At 43.6% G+C, this 19,736-nt stretch overlaps 1 protein-coding gene across 1 annotated transcript in view; it reads left to right on the top strand.

Moving 5' to 3' along the window:
- Nucleotides 1-19,736, top strand: part of ELOVL2 (ELOVL fatty acid elongase 2) — a 106,946-nt gene that overhangs the window by 56,251 nt on the left and 30,959 nt on the right. Inside the window, exons 2-3 of the mRNA XM_066578942.1 lie at nucleotides 1,325-1,388; nucleotides 5,874-6,061. Of these exons, the coding sequence (XP_066435039.1) occupies nucleotides 1,325-1,388; nucleotides 5,874-6,061 (252 nt within the window). The remainder of the gene's footprint in view (nucleotides 1-1,324; nucleotides 1,389-5,873; nucleotides 6,062-19,736) is intronic.

Below are 19,736 nucleotides of genomic sequence, written 5' to 3'. Positions count from 1 at the left end.
GCATAGAGAGACGACGTATATCGGCTGGGCGTAAAAACCGAGCCGATATACGTTCGTGTGAATCCACCCTTATAGTTGGGGGCCCTCTTACAGATTTTACATTGGGGCCCAGAAGCTTCAACCTCTGGTTTTGACTACTATTTCTTAGATTGACCTGTGCCTGTACTACTCAGCTTTCCCATGTTCTCCACTCCTGACCCCAGTTTGTTTATTGACCACACTTTCCCTGATTTATCGTAATGCAAGAATATCGCCTGCCTTGACCTTGGCTGTGTTTTATAACCATATATTTTCCTGGTTCCCTCAACCCATGTTACGGTTATGCTAACCATTTTGCACTAACTGCCACATTACCGTGACTGCTTCTGGGACAATAGTCTGGGTTCCCTGCAGCAAAGACCAGATACTGATTGGTGGGGCTAAAGGCTTAACCCTTTGCAATCAAATTTTGGATTCAGGGTTCCTAGGGGGCTTTCTCTTTCTGCCATTATACAATGGCACCATCTGCTGGCTAGAGCCTGTACTGCAATATGGGATATGCGAGAGAGGCCCCCAACAACAGAGCAGCCAGTAATATACAGTATGAATACCCTGTCGGACGTCTTCCGACATCGGAGCTGTACAGGCTTTAATCAGAATGTCTTTAGACGTCAGACAGCGGATTGGAAAGGGTTAATACCTGGGGACCTCAGGTGCTGCCCTAAGGCAAATCAGAGTGCGGCACCACGTCTGCCCTGGCACCAATATGCAATTCTAATGATTTTCAGAAAATTTACAATTACTAGTTATTAACAGTTTATTCATTATTTTACCTTACATTAATTTTGCTACAATTGTGTTTAAAAATTCTCCTATTGTTTGTTTTATTTCACACTATAAGGGCGCATTCAGACGACCGTATATCGGCTGGGTATTCATGCCCAGCCGATATACGGCGTTTCTCTCTGCAGGGGGAGGAGGCTGGAAGAGCTGCCGGGAGCAGTGCTCTGATCTCCCACCCCCTCTCTACCTCCTCTCCACCCCCCTGCACTATTTTCAATGAGAGGCGGGGCGGAGCTAATTCCCAAAACTTAGCCACACCCTGTTCTGCCTCCTCTCATTGCAAAAAGTGCAGAGGGGCGGAGAGGGGGTGGAGAGGAGGCAGAGAGGAGGAGGGAGCTCAGAGCACTGCTCCAAGCTCTTCCAGCCTCCTCCCCCTGCAGAGAGGGACGCCGTATATCGGCTGGGCGTGAAAACCCAGCCGATATATGGTCGTCTGAATGCACCCTAAAACTGTGAGCTAATATATAGCCATAGAATTAATATCTTTATGCTTGTCTTTCAGGATCACATACAGACAATAGACCGAGAAGTAAATGCTTTTGTGGATTATATGTTTGGCCCAAGAGGTACGTAAATTGAGTATAAATTGGCATTGGAAGTCGTCATACATGCTGCAGCTCTGCAGTTTATGAAAAGTTTTTTTGGTATTATGTAGTTATATCTTTATACCTAGATGAGAATACTGATCGTTTTCAAAATGTGAAGTTTGATTAAAGGAGTATTGCCACCTAGAACCAGGGGCGTAACTATAGGATGCAGGGGATGCGGTTGCACCCGGGCCCAGGAGCCTTGGGGGAGCCCATAAGGCCTCTCTTCTCCATATAGGGAGCCCAGTACTATGAATAAAGCATTATAGTTGGAGGCCCTGTTAGAGGTTTTGCATTGGGGCCCTGAATCTTCAAGTTATGCCTCTGGGTATGAGTATAGATGGCGGAGTGGAGGGCCCCAGCTGAACTTTTGCACGTAGAGCATGTTCACATGTACGTGAGACAGCCCCCCCCCCGGCCCAGATTTAAAAGGCTATGTAGCCAAATAAGGTCCAGATGTGTTTTTTTCCTTTGTGGTTTTACGCTGTATTTCATTCCCTTGCATATTGTGTGCATATTTGCGCATCCCCATAGAAGTCTATGGGGCCCTTTGGTGCACAATTGTGCAGAAAATAGAGCAGGTTCTATTTTTTTGCACATGCAAAAAAGGGAAATGGGTTCTATTCTTTGCGTTTTGTGCACGCTATTTTAGCATGCATAAAAACAGACACAAATACACCCGTGTTAAAGAGCTCTAAGACAACAGAAAACAAGAAAAAATATTTTATACTAATTTAAATGTCTCTGGGGATCTAACAAAGTTGAGGGACGACTGTCATAAACTTTGGTGTTCTATTACAGAAAAGGGGGTTAATAGTTATTAGTCAGTAAACCTAGTGTGTCTATTCAAACAATGGCGCAAGCGCATAGATTCACGTTATGTACATACATGGCACTGCTGCACACACATTGTACTTGCACACATGCACACACAGCTCTGCTACATACACACAGCTCTGCAGCATTTACATACATACAGCTCTGCTACATACATATATACATACACAGATCGCTCTGCAGCTGGCATATTGAAGACTGATTTTATTAACACAAAATCCCCGCAGATAAGTGTCGTCATACGTGATCCCCTCCTGGTCACATGTTATGACATCATCAGAGGTTCTGCTGCTACTGCAAGACCATTGATCTTTGCTATTGTCTGTCCCTGTGTGTACAGAGGAGGACCTGCACCCCAGGAAGATATGATCTTGAGGGTTATCTGCTGGAGGGGGATTGATCGGGCAGGGACAGGGAGGGCTGTGCCGCTGCGGTACATATGACTGCAGAGTTCTCCCAATGATCGATCAGAGCACTGCTGGATCGTTAAGGCAGCGGTCAGGGGTCTCTGGATCTATCAAACCCCCCTGACACTGAAAGATGAGGTGCAAATGCATTTCAGCAAGATTTTATCTTGCTGAAAACTGCATTTGATGGTCAGAAAAATACGGTAACGACATAGTCCATCTTGGTAATAGAATTGTTCAGGACTTATCTATGATCTTGATTGACCACATAGATTCAAAACCCATTGATATTGGCAGCATGATCTAAAAAATGTTTGCTACGTAGCGCATGAGTCTGCACTAGGCTACAATTAGGCTCCTCGCTGGATGCAGAATCCAGTATTGCAGAATATTTATATTACGGCGGTACATGGTCAGGTATTTATAGAAAGAGCTTCAAATGTAACCTGTTATTTCTGGATTATTGATCCAAATCCAATATGAAATGTTTGAGTGGCCAATTAATTTTTACAACAGTAATTAAAGATTATGTGCCAAATCATTTGGATCAATTAACCTTGTCAATGTAGCTCCTTCCAAGAAGTCGCCGAAGCTTGTTTTTATGAATTAATTGTTTTACTGCTACTTACTGTAACAACAAATGACAAGCTCTCCTCTCAAGCCTGAGAGCCTGGATTGACCTTACAACTTTGCATTGACAAACATTTACTGATATCCCTTAATGAACACATTTTCTATAAAGTGGATAGTGATATTACCTATGTACCTTATTAATGAGCATTAGTCAAATACACTCTTTCTCAAGAACACACCGCCCCTAGAAGGAGTTGTCATTTGGCTGAAAAACTCGGCATGCCGTTACATTTCAGGTGGATATATAATTAGACTTGTGGTATGATTAGATGAACGGTCTTGTCACCGGAGGCCCTAGAAGTGGTTCCCCCTTGGCCTATAAAAGGCTCTTGGAAGCTCCTTGTGTGTAGTGGACTCTTCTTCCACTTGTGTAGAGCTTGTTGGCCACTAGACACCTCTACGACGCAGAGAAGAGATGTCACCCAGTTACCAGAGTCTGAGCGGGGCGCATTATTGGGATGTGAGAAACTGGATAGTTGCATTGATGAATTGCCACCACTTGGGACGTTCTAACCAGACTGTCAGGAGGTGTTGAGCCCAGTGGATCTGTGAGGACACACAAGGTGACCGGGCTCAGGATGCCCTAATCAGACCACCAGTAGAGAACATCGTCTGACAAGTACAAGAAGCTCCAACTGTTTCATTGTTGGCCATCCAGACACAGATGACATCATTGTTACAGACCCCTATGTCTTATTTCCAGGTGGTCGGTTGAGGTATACTTGGTCTCACGGCACACATTATGTGTACTGCCTTTGACACCCACCCACCATCACCTCTGTTTGCAGTGGTGTCATGAATGATGAAACTGGACTGCTACGGAGCAGAACGAGGTTGTCTTCAGTAACATATACAGGTTTAGTTTGGGCACAGATGACAGCCATATTTGTGTCTGGAGACATAGGGATGAGCACCTCAATCCTGCCTCTGTTGTTAAACGGCTCACTACTCCCACTGCTGGTGTGATGGTCTGGGGGGCCATCGCATACAACAGTCGGTCACCTTTGGAAAGACGGAGAATGAGAGCCATACATTCAGGACACCCTGCAGCCATATGTGTTACCTCTTATGGCAGGGCTCCCGAGGGTGTCACAGTCATAAATCCACAACATTGCCACACTTCTGTGGCTTGCCCGGTTGCAAATTTATCTCCAATAGAACATGTATGACATCATCTGGGACGCCAACTTTGACAGCCTATGAGTTTGCACGATTTAGAGGCTAAGTTACAGCAAATGTGGAGCGATACCAGATGGAACCTGTATGCTTCCATGCCTACCTGCATCACATCTTGTATCCAAGCTAGAGGCAGCCCATCGAAGTACTAGATCCTCCATGCCCGCCCGTATCACATCTTGCTTCCAAGCTAGAAGTGGTACAACAGGGTACTAGAGCCTCCATGCCCGCCCGTATCACATCTTACATCCAAGCTAGAGGCGGTACAACAAGGTACTAGAGCCTCCATGCCTACTTGTATCACATCTTGTATCCAAGCTAGAGGTGGTACAACAGGGTACTAGAGCCTCCATGCCTGCCCATATCAGATCTTGTATCCAAGCTAGAGGCGGTACAATAGGGTGCTAGAGTCTCCATACCCATCCATCTCACATCTTGTATCAAACCTAGAAGCGGTACAATAGGGTACTGGAGCCTCCATGCCCCCCGTATCACATCTTGTATTCAAGCTAGAGGTGGTACAATAGGGTACTGGAGCCTCCATGCCCCCCGAATCACATTTTGTATTCAAGCTAGAGGCGGTACAACAGGGTACTAGAGCCTCTATGCCTGCCCGTGTCACATCTTGTATCCAAGCTAGAGGTGGTACAACAGGGTACTGGAGCCTCCATGCCCTTATCACATCTTGTATCCAAGCTAGAGTCAGTACGACAGGGTACTAGAGCCTCCATGCCCTTATCACATCTTGTATCCAAGCTAGAGGCGGTACCACGGGGTACTAGAGCCTCCATGCCCGCCCGTATCACATCTTGTATCCAAGCTAGAATCGGTACGACAGGGTACTAGAGCCTCCCTTCAAGGAGTCAGTTTTCTGCCATAAATTTCCCTTTTGCTCTGATCTTGTAATCACTTATGTCAATGTTACAATCACACAGAGAAAGTTTCATTCCATTCTGACAAGAATTTTTTTACAATAAGTGTACAAATACAGTAGCTAGCCCTCAATGTGTTCATGTCTATAGTAGACTCATACAGTAACTACATCTTTTCTGGTTTTTGACCACTTCTGTTTATCCAAACAGGGCCTTATGGGCTAATTGTGGAATGGACCTGTTACTGCGCTGCTCTCGCATCGGTCAGCATGTTCAGCTGACGGGTCTGCTCTAAATATCCCATCAATTACAAGAACCTCCCCATCAATGTATTTCTCCTCATTAAATGTCATAACATAAATCACCTTTTATTTACCTGTTTCTAATTGTATTGTTGGCTTTTCACTGCATATGATTGCTTTACATAGTACTACATCACTGCATAGTAAGCATGAAAACAGTATTTGGTGCTTGTATCTCGCTGGCTTACGATTAGCGGTCAGTATTTGAGGTTCTCATTCTTCTCTGCACTTTTCCAGATCCAAGAGTTAGAGGATGGTTCATGCTGGATTCCTACCTTCCCACCTTTTTTTTGACTATCCTCTACCTTCTTTCCATATGGTTGGGGACCAAATATATGAAGAACAGACCAGCATTCTCTCTCAGGGGTCACTTAATTGTTTACAATCTTGCGGTCACTTTGCTTTCTTTTTACATGTTGATAGAGGTAAGTGGCCAATTACTTTGTTTTCACTTCATATCACTAACAATTGCTTTATTGTAAAAATGAATTTGATTTGTAGAGCTTGATGTGGAAAATTAGCAATCAAAGATTAGATCATTCATGTTATTTAAAGGGCCACTCCGGGGATTTTTTAAATTCATTCATTATGTAGCTATCCCCCAGTATATATAAGTGAGCTAGCGTTACCTTGGTTAAGACCCTTTTACACGCAATGATTATCGCTCAAAATTTGTCCAAATGGCCGGAAATGAGCAATAATCATTACATGTAAACACAGGCATCGTGCAGTCTTTGTTTGAATTATGGATTTCACTTCACATAAAATCCATCATTCAGCAGCTAAAAGACTGAGTAAATATGTTCCATTTGAATGTATTTTGCTCATCTTTCAAAAGACTGCAGGATGTTCTCCTCCCGGCATGTTTACACTAGCTGTGAAAACAATGGAATGTGTTGGCAGCTGTTTGCACAGCTGGGAGTGTGTTTAAACACATGCTGGGCTCTGCAAACAACTTATGCAGGTCCCTTTACATGCAAATGAAGATGATTAAAATGTTAATGGCCATTAAAACCATTAATATTTTATGCAAATACATCACTAAATTTTTCAATCTTTCTGCAGTTTGAAGGATTATCTTTGTATTTAAAAGGAACCTCAGTCATTTCTCTCTATCTGAAACTCCTGGCCCATTTTTAAATCTCAGATGGGCATGTGATCTGAGTTCTGATAGCTCCAATTTTCTTAAGGTTAATTAAGTCAGTTTCTCAGTATGTGTGATGCTGTTACAAAGGCCCTGCCTGCATAGGGGTGCAGTCACTTTTGTCATAGTTACTGATGATGACCACACAGCTCCTGTCACACAGTTATAATAGAGAGGATCACAGCTCATCTTCTTGACTGTATACTTATTGTCTGTAGCTTGTTTAGGTGACTATAGAGCGTAATGATAATTAAATTGTGCCTCCTTAAATTGAAACATACAGATGAGATCTCTAGAGTGTGTCAGGCAAGCAGGTGAAGGGGAGCAGGAATGGAAAAATGTGTTTTCAAAGGATTCCGAAAGAAAGGGTGGAGTGACTCGTATTAGAGATGTAATCTAAATAGTAAAAGTATTTTTTGTTAGTTAGATAGTTAGTAGGGTGCTGCCAGTCCAATTACCATGACCATGGGTAACGGGGGCATGGAAGTGCTAATTGTAAAAGAAAGAAAATAATTACGTCTAATCGCAACCCTTATCATGTAAGGCACATTTAGACAAAGGGATTAACCTGATTCTTCTTTGTTAAATTAATTGTTTAACAGCTGATACATATATGACGTGTTTCGAGGACACAGTCCCTTCCTCAGAAGTTCAACGATTTCTTTATGCCATGGAGTACGGCAAAAGGTCATGCAGTAATACAACTGTGCTCTATCCAGCCATTTCTGTGGAAGGGGCTGTGTCCCCGAAACACGTCATATATGTGCTGGTTGTTAATTAATTTAATAAAGAAGAATTAGGTTGATTCTTTTGTCTAAATGTGCCTAACGATTGTGCCTATGGTCTATAATTTTCCTTCTTTTACGATAAGCAGTTTCGCAAGAGTGGCCCTTAATTGATAAAATACACATCCACCCGACGCCATTCTGCAGTTTACTGATATAAATAATCTTTATAAGAAACTTGAGTAGTTTGCACATACATTGTGTTACTTCCTGTATATTGTACTCGTCCTGAGTGACTGCTCTATGGGACTGTCGGAGATAGCCAAGTGTTGCATTTAGTTTTAGCTTCAATCAGTCCCATGCTTGTCTGCTGCTCCGGTCAACCTCTTCCTTACTGCAGGGGGTGAAGTGTAGCGGAAAGTAGGATCTAGGACTCACATTCTCATAATTAGTGTAGATCCCAGTAGTGGGACCTCCAGGGATCAGGCATTTATCACCTAGCCTGTTGGTAGGTGGTAAGTGTTAATTTGAGGGATATCCCTACAGTATAGGAACTTGTGACGTTCCAGCTTTCAGTCTCGGGTTCACACGGTAATTTATGTGTGCTAGAGCTTTCCCGAGTTGAATTTTCCAAAAATCTTACTGTGTCTTTGTGACAAACCCAACATGAAGAGCCGGCCGGACAAAATGTTTCATTTCTGTGTTCTGTAAAAGACTTTTCATCGAAAAATGTTTGAACATTTTTTTCCACAATGATGTGACCTCCGGGTCTGTTTTAATTCAATATTCTTTTGTTCAGATCGCACATAGAGCATTCTGTACTTGCCTTCATTTCCTATCTTGATTGCAAATGCAAACCATTAACAAAAGCAGACAAAGACCCTCTTAAAAGTGGCTACTCAATAAAACCATTCTAGAGCAAGTCTGAGACTCCTAATGCTGTTAACCCCTTCCCGATATGCGCCATATCCCCTTACATACACGGTAGGTGTCAGCCATCTTTGTCAGCTGACATCTTCCTGCAACAGCCCACCTCAGATAACTCCGATTGCAGCTTCTTTTTTATTAAACACTGCTGTTAATTCTGACAGCAGCATTTAAATGCCCCGATTGGTGTTCAGGGTCCCTGAACAGACCTACCTATCTCTGCGATGAGATCGTGATGTGCTGTCCTGGTGTTATGGCAGCCTGAGGCCTTCTAAAAGCTCCTAGTGCTGCCATGAGTAAGTGCCTATTAACATGAGCCTGCGGCTCACCTTAATAGAATGCTGCGCAGAACGCAGTATAATGCAATACCACAGTATTGCATTATACTGCGTTCTGAGCAGCAGTCTATTAACATGAGCCACAGGCATTCATGTTAATAGGCACTTACCACAGTATTGCATTATACCATATAAGGAATTGCAAGTTTAAGTCTCCTATAAGGACTAAAAAAAATGTGTAAAAATTTTTTTATTAATTGTTAGAAAAAATAAATAGTAGTAAAAGTTAAAAAAATAAAAACTTTTCACAGTTATCGCATTAAAAATAAAAGAAACTTCCAAAAAATTGAAAATGTGTATTATTGTGTCATTAAAAAGTCCAATTTAGTAAACAGTCACATAATCCCACGCAGTACATTCTGTAAGAAAAATGTGCAATGCCAGAAATTGAATTAAAAGCCATCACAAAGTTGTATCAATAAAAAACTACAGGTCATCTTGCAAAAAATGAGTCCTCACACAGCCCAATCAATGGAAAAATTGAGAAGTCATAGAAGTCAAAATCGTGAGAAAGAACAACCATTTTAGACGACCGATGACACACTACAAAGAAGTCGCTGCATTTGAAATTTTTGTCCAATAGTTGGAAGAAAGATCTTTCACTCCACAAACAATCTGTCCTTGAAATACCGAAGATTGTTCGTCTTTCACCTGTATGGGCAGTTTAACCATCTGAATGGCCCATATGGAGTAGAATGTGTGTGGCTTCATAAGTAAGTTGATCATTCCAGACAATTGTTCGCTCAATGACTGCTCAACCAACAACCTACTTCTGTTTAATGTATCTGGCCACGTTAAGGTTCAGTATTATATATATATATATATATATATATATATATGACAATTGTCTCATAGTCTTCTTTTTATGACTGGTAGTTCAGATACTTGTAGTTTATAATCTATCCTTAGAGAAAATTATCTCAATAAATGAGCCATCGATGCCTCTGCCTGTATAAACAGGCCTCATTGAAATCAACACAAGCTATGCCTGCAGTTACAAGCACCTGCCACTACACAGAGGTCGGCGCCAAGACTTCTGCCGCTTCTGCTCTGATCTCTGTGTATTTGCAGTGTTGACAGCATGCGCCCGCTCAGCTGAATGGTTCAGGTCCCGAGTGATGGACCCCAGCCGATTAACCTTTGATGACCTAATCTGAGAATAGGTCATCAATAGTATTTTCCACGGAAAACCCCTTTAAGAAAGATATTGTATTATATCTGCACATATCCCTCAACATATCTTACTAGCTACACACAAGAGCTATTTCCAGCTTTAAAAGAAAAAAAGTGTTACTGGGAAATCACATTTCATATATAAGGGCTTATTCAGTCAGACTTATATCGGTCTGGCTTTCACGCCCGGCCAATATCCGCTGTCCCTCTCTGCAGGGGGAGGAGGTGGCCTGGGATGTAATGCATCTCTCCATCCTTTCTCCGCTAATCACCACTGATTGCCATTTGAGGGCCTAGCCGGGTTGGAGCTAAGTTCTGCCCATCCTGCCCCATCCTATTGCAAACAGTGGTGAGGGGCGGAGAGGGGGCGGGAGCTCAGTGCACTGCTCCCAGCCCGGCCCACCTCCTTCCTTTGCAGAGAGGAACAGCGTATATCAGCCGGGCGTGAAAACCCGACCGATATATGCCTTTTTGAATAAGCCCTTAGCCTGGCTTTACATGTGCATGTGCACTGTGTGTTTGCACAATTGTGTTTTTGCATGCGTATGTTGCACTGTATTTATTGCACATGCATGTCATGCGTATTTGCACGTGCAAAAATATTTATTGCATGTAAAAAAAAAACAAAAAAACACCGCATGCTCCACTTTTGTGAGCATTTCCACAGTAAAATTCCCCCATAAAAGTCTATGGGGGCTGTGCAAAAGTGTGTGCAATATACAAAGATATGCACAATACACTGCGCAATTCCGCTGAAAAACGCAACACATCTAGAACTCATTAGGCTAAATAGCCATTTAAATCGGAGCATAGTTGTGTCCCGTTTGCAAAAAGCCATGCCCTGCGATCCAAGAAGTATAGTAAAATACACAGATCCGCCTTTATTCTGTATTGGTCTGCTATAAGGATGTAGTTAGGCGTAGTTAATAGCAGGGTATACAGAGGTAAAAGTTTAATTGCCTAACTGTTATTTCCATAAGGCCTCCTGCACACGGGCGGAAATTCCGTGGTGGGATTTCTCGCAGAATTTCCACCTGTGCCCGCTGCCATAGGATTGCATTAGATAATACAATCCTATGCACACAGCCATGATTTGTCCGCATGAAAACACGCGCGGAAAACAAATTGCGGCATGTTCTATCTCTACGAGGCCCGCACAGAAACGTCAGTAGTAACAAGCCGGCTCCACTGTGCGCCGGCTAACCGGCAGCCTGCGCACCAGCAGCCAGCGCATAGCAGAAATAGAAGACGTCAGGAGCTGGTGAGCCACAGGCCTCTGCAGGGGCACGGGACCGCATCCTGCTGCGAGAATTCTCGCAGTGAGATCCCACCCGGCCGTCTGCAGGCGGCTTTACTGTTAATTTCTATCCTGTTTATAAATACTGTAAACTTTGGTTACTCCATCTGCTGCATCATATCCTGAATCCTTTGTTGCACCACCACCTCCCGCCACAATGTGACATAATAAAAGTTAGAACATCATAGTAAATCTTCTGACTTTCAGATAATAGAACTTCATTATTAGTCCATGATAATTTAAAGAACTCCTTACAAACTCAATCTCGTGCAGATGAAATGAATGGTCCTGTCATTATTTGCTAAGTTAAGTACATGGTCCATCTCACTGTAAGTTCAGTGTCATGCTGGCACAGTTATCTCAGCTCTACACACGCCAACTAGTCATAAAGGTATTAGAGTTGGGCGAGCTGCCATAGATAGTATTCATTTACTCTTACATCAGTGATTTCTCCTGTACAAATGGTCGCATTCAAGGACGAGTCGGGTCAGCGGGGAGAACATGAGATGTGAGAACGGCGAAGTCTAGCAGGAAGCAGCTACGCGGAGTGATGGCTTCTCACAAGTAGAAGATACAAGGACGTTTGCCACAGATTGCTTTATAAACGCTCTCTGAGGAATGAAAGTACTTTTGTTTGTTTCCTACCATGGAAATAGCTTCTCATAACACCGCTTCTTTCTTCCCACCATGTTTAGTTTACTGAAAGCAAAACTGGATATTTCATTTTATCCCATATAATCTCATAAATCACTAATGTAGACCACAGGTCACACGGAAGGCCCGTGGGCAAATCTGGCCGACCACCTCACTTTTTGTGGCCCTCCGAATGTGCAGCGACCTAACCTGCATTCCACTCACTCAGCCTGAAGCTGCAGTCCGGTAACGGCAGAGCAGAGTATGTGACCACTGATGTCTCCAGCCCCCGCCCAGGGCATGTCTCGTGCGCCATCTTGTACACAGCGTGGACGCCGAGGGGGGAGGTCAACAGTGACAGACTCAGCAGTGGCTGCTGCCGCTAGACAGTAGCTACATTCTAGATGAGTGAAATGCCTCTAGGGATGCTGCCCGGCCAGAGGCCAATAGGAGTGTTGTTATTACTACTAGGACTAATATGGGGATCACTTATTACTACTTCGGTCAATATAGGGGACATAATTACTAATGGAGCCACTATGGGGGACATCATTACTGCTGAGGCCGCCAATATAGGGATCACTATTACTAATGAAGCCACTATGGGGGCACTGCTGGAGCCACAATGGGGTTCACTATTAATACTGGGGCCACTATGGACATCATTGTTACTGCTGGAGCCACTATGGGCATCACTATTACTATTGGGGCCTCTATGGGAGTCACTATTACTACTGGGGCCACTATTGGGGTGACTTTTTTACTGGCGCCACTATTACTAATAGCAGCAGTAACACTATTGGGTGGGCACTAATCGTCCCATGTAAACGCTTGCGGCGACTGAATGAGAATTGTTTAGTCATTCAGTTTGTGCATCCAAAAAACTGAATAACGCGACTTTCCGTGTAAACAGCAGTTGTTCACTTTTTAACGACTGCCTGCTTACTGTAAATGACGGGTGGGGGAAGAACGCTCCCCGACTCACTCCACTTCTATGCCGGCAGCGCTGTGAGTGATGACAGCGATATTCGCTCCTGTGTAACAGCATCGGTGTGAGCATCACTGGAATGAGCTGTTGGGCATTGTTTGCCCTGTGTAAAAGAACAGTTAGTTTGACATTAGCAGAATGGAGAGCAAAGGTAGGGTGGTAGACGGCTGAGGGAGGAGATACAGGGTGGTGCAGCACTGTGGAGAGCTTTATGGATGAGAGTGATGAGTTTACATTGTATTCTGTAGGGTGGAGGCAGCTGTTTAGTCGTTGGATTCAGGATAGCCTGGAGAGGAGAGAATTTAGTGAAGGAAAGACTGATTAGTAGTCAAGTAAAGAATTGATCAGGGCCATGGTAAGATTTTTTTGCTGTTTCCACAGTAACAAAAGGGCGGATCTTTGAGATGTTTTGTCAAGTGACATAAGAGTGCAAGTGACTAAATATAGGGAGTGAAGGAAAGTTTAGAGTCAAATATAACTCCAGGACAGCTGGCATGCTGCCTAGGGGTTATGGGAGCACCACACACTGAAATAGAAATGACAGACTTAGGTTAGTACATGGCAGAAACACAAAAAGTGCAGTTTTTGAAAAATGAAGTTTAGAGGACATGATGTTAGAGACAGCAGACAAACAATTACAGTTGTTTTGCAATGGTAGAGGGGTGATGTCTCGGGAAGAGGTGTGTAATTGGGTGCCATCAGCATAGAGATGGTACTGAAGCCTGAAGAAGAACCCTGCGTTGGTTCGCTATTATTACATCATGTATTTTTGTTAGCCATTAAAAGGTATCATATCTACAAGATTTCATGGTTTCTCTTGCTGGGAACAATCACATGAAAGCCTAATGTGCTGATAGTTTGTCCTAAAAGGCTGTGCAAATAGAGGAAAGGACCCAGGGATGAACCCAGGGTGACTTCAATAGCAAGGGGAAAGAGAAAGAAAGAACAACCAGCAAACAAGTGGTCAGAGAGGTAGGAAGAAAACCAAGAGAGAGAACAGTGACCATCAGGCCGATAAAGTGAAGCCTACTGAGAAGAAGGAAGTGGTCTACAATGCGGTATCAAACACCACAGAGAGGGTACTTACTAGTATATTTAGCCATCAAGAGATCATTTCCCACTTCAGTAAAGGACGGGTTTGGTATAGTCTGAAAACAAGATTGTCAGCGGTTGAGAAGCGAACTTTCAGAAAGATGGGCGATTTGGCGAGAGTAGACCAAGCGTTCGAAAACTATTGAGGAAAAACAACGATAGGTAGGTGGGTGTCAGTGCAGGGTCAGGAGTTGTTTAGTAATGGGGATAGGACAGAATGTTTAAAAGAGGTGGGAAAGATACCTGACGATTATGAGAGGTTGAATATTGTAGTGAAGCGACAGCAGTGGAGAGAGACTAGAGGAGGTGTGAGGGAAGGAGGTCACTAGTGAAGCTAGTATGGTGAGAAGAAGAGAGGAGCCTTCTTCTGTTATTGGCACAACTGCTGAGCGTGAACTAGGGGAGGTGCGGGAGCGACGGGGATCATTATACTTGAGCAGATTGAGAAATTATTTATTGCCGGACGTTATCAATTTTATCTCTGAAATTCGTAAGTGGCCATGTTATCAGCACTGTCCTAGGCGGCTGCGCTATCCAACTATCCCGTCCAGCTCAATTTTAATGTCTTATACTGAACATATGCTTCATTTTGCCCTTAAGACTATATATAATTATGAAATCAATTGTACATTGTTATCAAAATCAGAACACCCCCTGACCCTTTGCAGAGTACAAGCATGCTATATGGCACATCGTACTTCGTTAGGCTAGATTTACATCACACTTCTGCATCCGGAATTGGTTGCAGTAAATCCACAGCCACTCACAGTACAGAAGACAATCTGCAGTGTAAGTTGACCTGTAGTGCAATGTCAATGCCAATGTCAATTTATGCTACAGATTTTCACAGTCTTTTCAAAAGAGGGGTCAAAATCTGCATATAGCAGACACAGATTGTGAGGTGGACCTAAACCTCACTGAAGTGATGGGAGGCATTTTTTACAGAAAAATGCCTTGCATCCGCTGGTATGTCGCATGAGTGGGATAACATGCTCGGTCATGTGTAGTGATCGCAAGGGCATAGGGATAGGGTTACATGGAACTGTGACAACAAGAATAGATTTTTTGCCATCTGTGGGTCACTGCAACTTGTGAGTTGCACTATAACCCCATTACCCTCATTGAGTGGTTCAGGTCACATGGCTACATAGCAATCTTTGGTCGCGTTACCCCTGTCGCTAAATTGCCCCTAAATTGCTGTGCAGCCCTAGCCCAATCCTCAGCGGTTAGTGTAGTAAAAAACAACATTTTCCCATATTAATAATTAAAAGTAATAAAAAAAAAAAAAACATTCGGTATTGCTGCATCCATAAAAGTCCGACGATCTATCAAAGGAACTAGAGATGAGCGAGCCTACTCGGCCACGCCCCTTTTTTGCCCGAGCGCCGCGATTTTCGAGTACTTCCGTACTCGGGCGAAAAGATTCGGGGGGCGCCGTGGGAGAGTGGGGGGTTGCAGCGGGGAGTGGGGCGGGAGAGGGAGAGAGAGAGGGCTCCCCCCTGTTCCCCGCTGCTACCCCCCACACCGCCACGCCTCCCCCCGCCCCCCGGCGCCCCCCGAATCTTTTCACCCAAGTACGGAAGTACTCAAAAATCGCGGTGCTCGATCGAGTAATTACTCGAAATGAGTAGGTTCGCTCATCTCTAAAAGGAACACATTATTTATCCTGTATGGTGAATGTCGCCTGGAAAAAAAATGCACATCGCCAGAATTGTCCTTTTTTTGGTCAACCTGTCTCCAAGAAAAATGTAATAAAAAGCCATCAAAAAGTCATATGTAAGCATAAGGTAGCTCTATATGCAGATGATCTACTGATTTATATAAGAAACCCAAGAATAGCACTCCCCAATACGCTAGAAGAATTTAAAAGATTTGGCAGACTATCCAATTTCAAAGTTAATCTAAGCAAATCAATGATCCCTAACGTGACTCTGCCAAACACAGAAGTCGAGCTCTTAAAACCATCCCTCCAATTTCAATGGAAATCAGAAGAAATAACATATTTGGGAACAGTACTTCCTACGGACCCGGACAAACTCTTTATAAAAAACTACACACCTCTCTTAACTAAATTGGAGTCAGACTTCGATAGATGGAAGGGCGTCCACCTATCCTGGTTCGGAAGGATCAGCGCAGTAAAAATGAATGCGCTCCCGAGGTTTCTTTATATCCTCCAGACAGTTCCAATCGCCCTACCGAGCTCATTTTTAGCACGGGTCAGGAAGGCGATTATGAGCTTCATATGGGGAGATACCAAACCTAGGCGTAGGTGGAAAGCCCTAACCAGCCTAAGAGAGTCAGGGGGCATGGGGGTCCCGAATATAGCCCTATACTACAAAGCGACGTTATCCAAACACATACTGGATCTTTTTCACAGCAGATCACAGAAACTATGGATGGAGACGGAGCAAGACATGACACATTTTCAAGGCAAAGGGATTATTTGGCTACCTGGCAAGGGAAAACATAGAGGGTTGGGATTATCACCATTCATAGAAGACATGGTGACAGCCTGGATAGGCCCTGCAACAAAGACGGGTCTGATCAACAGGCCGGGCCCACTCACACCTCTGGTAGGAAACCCAGATGCTCCCTCTTTCTTGCGGGGATCCACGTTAACTCATATGATCACGAACACAATCCTAAGAGTACTAGACGTGATCTCTGACACCGGCATTAAACCGTTGCACGAGATGGTGGGGGAACAGCGGCCCCATCCCGGAGCGTGGTATCAGTACCTGCAACTGTGCCACTATGTTGGCTCATTAGGGGACACACGACAGCTGAGGCGCTCCACCACCCCCTTTGAGAATCTATGCATTTCAACATCCACAGATCATCACAAAATCTCAAATCTATACCGGATGCTCTTAGTTGAAGACACACAACATTGTAATAGAGCGCTGGAGCGGGAGTGGGAGGGTGGACTGAACATTACACCCTCAGAGGAGTCATGGGCAAAGGCCTATACGTTAACCCACAAAATAAATATATCCAGCAAGCTACAAGATCTAAATTATAAAATTTTAGCTAGATGGTATCAGACACCAGCAAAACTGGCGAGGATATTCCCCCAGTATCTGGATACCTGCTGGAGATGCATGACGGGAACATTCACGCACATCTGGTGGGGCTGCCCACTGATCTGTCCCCTCTGGCGGGAAATCAACTCTCTCTATACCGCAGTTAGCAGAAACCAAATACAGCTCACCCCCGAAATCGCATTACTATCAATGCTCCCGGGCCCCCTGAAACAGTCAAAATGTTCTCTGCTAAGATTCTTCATACTGGCAATGCGACTGATAATCCCTAAAAAATGGAAATCCCCAACACCCCCCTCCAGACTAATGTGGCTAGAGGAGCTAGATCATATTAAATACATGGAGGAGCTCTGTGCCAGAGACGAGATGAAACTTGACAAACACCAAGCCACATGGATGTTGTGGAATCAATTCTGGTTCTCCCGCGACTTGGACCCATGGCTCGAAAGGGGGTTACTCCCCAACACAAATATAGCCAATAACCCCTCTGACATCACTAGACCTTGAATCGTAACCCTCATCCCGAGGTGCGAAACAACTTCCCTCCTCTCTCTCTCCCTACCCCTGACCAACCCTCTCTCCCTCTTCCTATTCTTAACACTCCAACCCTCCTTATCCCTCCCGCTACTCCCATAATTTTCTTTATAGGAAGTTACCATATTAGATTTGTTAGATCTTACTTTTTTTCTTATCTCAACCAATCAGTAACTGGAATCATAGATTTTAGATAAGTACTCGAGAGTTACAAGCTATAAATGTTGATAGAATTATAGTTAATGTTAATGCTTAAATAGTCTGTTTAAGAGAACAAGAAAATAGGTCAGGCAAAGAAAATCACTTTCGGTTAACGTAAAAATGTTTATTTGATAAAAACGACACTACAACCTTGTAACTTTCGTACATTCATAACAGACAAAATAAAAAACTTTTTGAACCATAAAAAAAAAAAGTCACATGTTCTCCAAAAAGTAGCAATAGAAACTTCAGGACGTCCCGCAAAAACGGAGACCTCGCACAACTATTTTAACAGAAAAATAAAAAAGTTTCGACTGTCCGAAGATGGCGGCAAAAAAAATTCTTTTGTTTTTGCAAAGATATTTTATTTTTTAAAAGTAGTACAGCAAAAAAAGGATATAAATTTAGTATCATAATCATACTGAGCCATAGGATAAAGTAATTTTTACCGCAGTTTGTACCCCTGTTTGCAGCTTACTAGAATATTGAAAAGCTGTTTTCTGTATCTCAACTTGCATTATGAGTCTATCAGCTCCCCTCAGCACTAACATGCAGGGCATGAAGAAGTGCTGAGCCGTTGGATTCATAGTCCGGCCCTTTCTACAAGTAATACTATGTGTGCCAAAGGATGAATGCCAACTACATTCGGCTCACGCTTAGGTTCTTTTTTTTCCTCTTGGTGAAGGGACAACTACTGTTTTTGTGGCATGCAAATTTTTATCTCTGCCATGGGGCCCTTTGGATTCCAGTTACAACATTGTGAATGCAAAGTGAGGAGCAGACCTGCGAACTCGTTGCCAGAAACTGAACGTTTACTTGAGCAGTAATCTGGGAATGCTGTACTGTATAGCAGATCATCTGAACCAAGGAGGGAGGGGCCATATAATATGTGAGATAGCAGAAAGCCACCTCCCACAATAGACATTTGATCGGTGATAAATGTCTGATCGCTGGGCGCCCCAAGACTGCATAACCCTAGAGTGGATGAGTTTGGATGGAGCCGCAGTTAAGCATGACAGCTAAGTACAGCGAGTACGATGCTCAAAAAAGGGGGTAGGCAGCTGAGGTGTAGCAGTTGCATGTGGGCTTAACGCCCGCTTCACATAAGGATATGTGTATTTGCGTGCCTGAGAGCCGCATTTTTGCTGAATGAGCAATTCTTCTTTTGCACACACATTGACATATTTTACTGTACTTTTTGCACCCCCAAGACATGTTCACTTGAACGTGGCAAACAAAGACGCATTGATTGAAATGGCTACTTAGTTAATGATTTCAAGAGGTTTTCTTTTTCCCCCGCAATCTCCTTGCGTATTGTGTGTGCATTTTCACACCCCCTTTGACTTCTACAGGGATCTTTGGTGTGAAAATAGGCAGAAAAATAGAACGTTTTTTTTTTTTGCGCAACTGAAGTTCGCCCACAAAATCCAGAAATGTTAATGAACCAATTAACATCAATGGGTTCTATTCTTGGCGTATTGTACACAAATTTTGTACCTGCAAATACATCCATGTAGAGCCGGCCTAAATATCTGAGAGGACCAAAGGGGCCCAGTGTTATATATTGCGTATGATAGGTGGGGGCCCTGTTATTTTGGTTTTAAATTGGGCACAAAAGCTTAAAATCGCCAATCTTATTAGCAACTCTCTAGTCCCAGACAAACCAAGAAGGCTGCACCGCTTCTCTGTTTACCTGATAAACCGCTGATGCATTACCAATGCACAATGTACAAGAGGGTGCCTGCTGCTTTGATTGGCCAGTGCAGGCCAATCAAACAATGTGTAGTGTCTTAGACTACCAATGCACCTGCAGTGTTCAGTGCGTATCAGGTAGTCAGAGAAGTGGTGAGGCATCTTGTTTTTTTCAAGGTCGGAGGGTCACTGTAATTGTTATATACGTCATAGCTCCATTTTCAACTACAGCTGGCAGTGTACGAGGGGAGGTTTGTCAAATAGAAAAGTCAGTCTTTGACATACGCTGCAAAAAAATGCAAGTTTTTTTTGTAC

The sequence above is a fragment of the Eleutherodactylus coqui genome, chromosome 9 (genome assembly GCF_035609145.1).
Source record: "Eleutherodactylus coqui strain aEleCoq1 chromosome 9, aEleCoq1.hap1, whole genome shotgun sequence".
NCBI lineage: Eukaryota > Metazoa > Chordata > Amphibia > Anura > Eleutherodactylidae > Eleutherodactylus > Eleutherodactylus coqui.
Note: the sequence above shows the minus strand (reverse complement) of the source record. Positions and strands in the feature narration are given on the sequence as shown.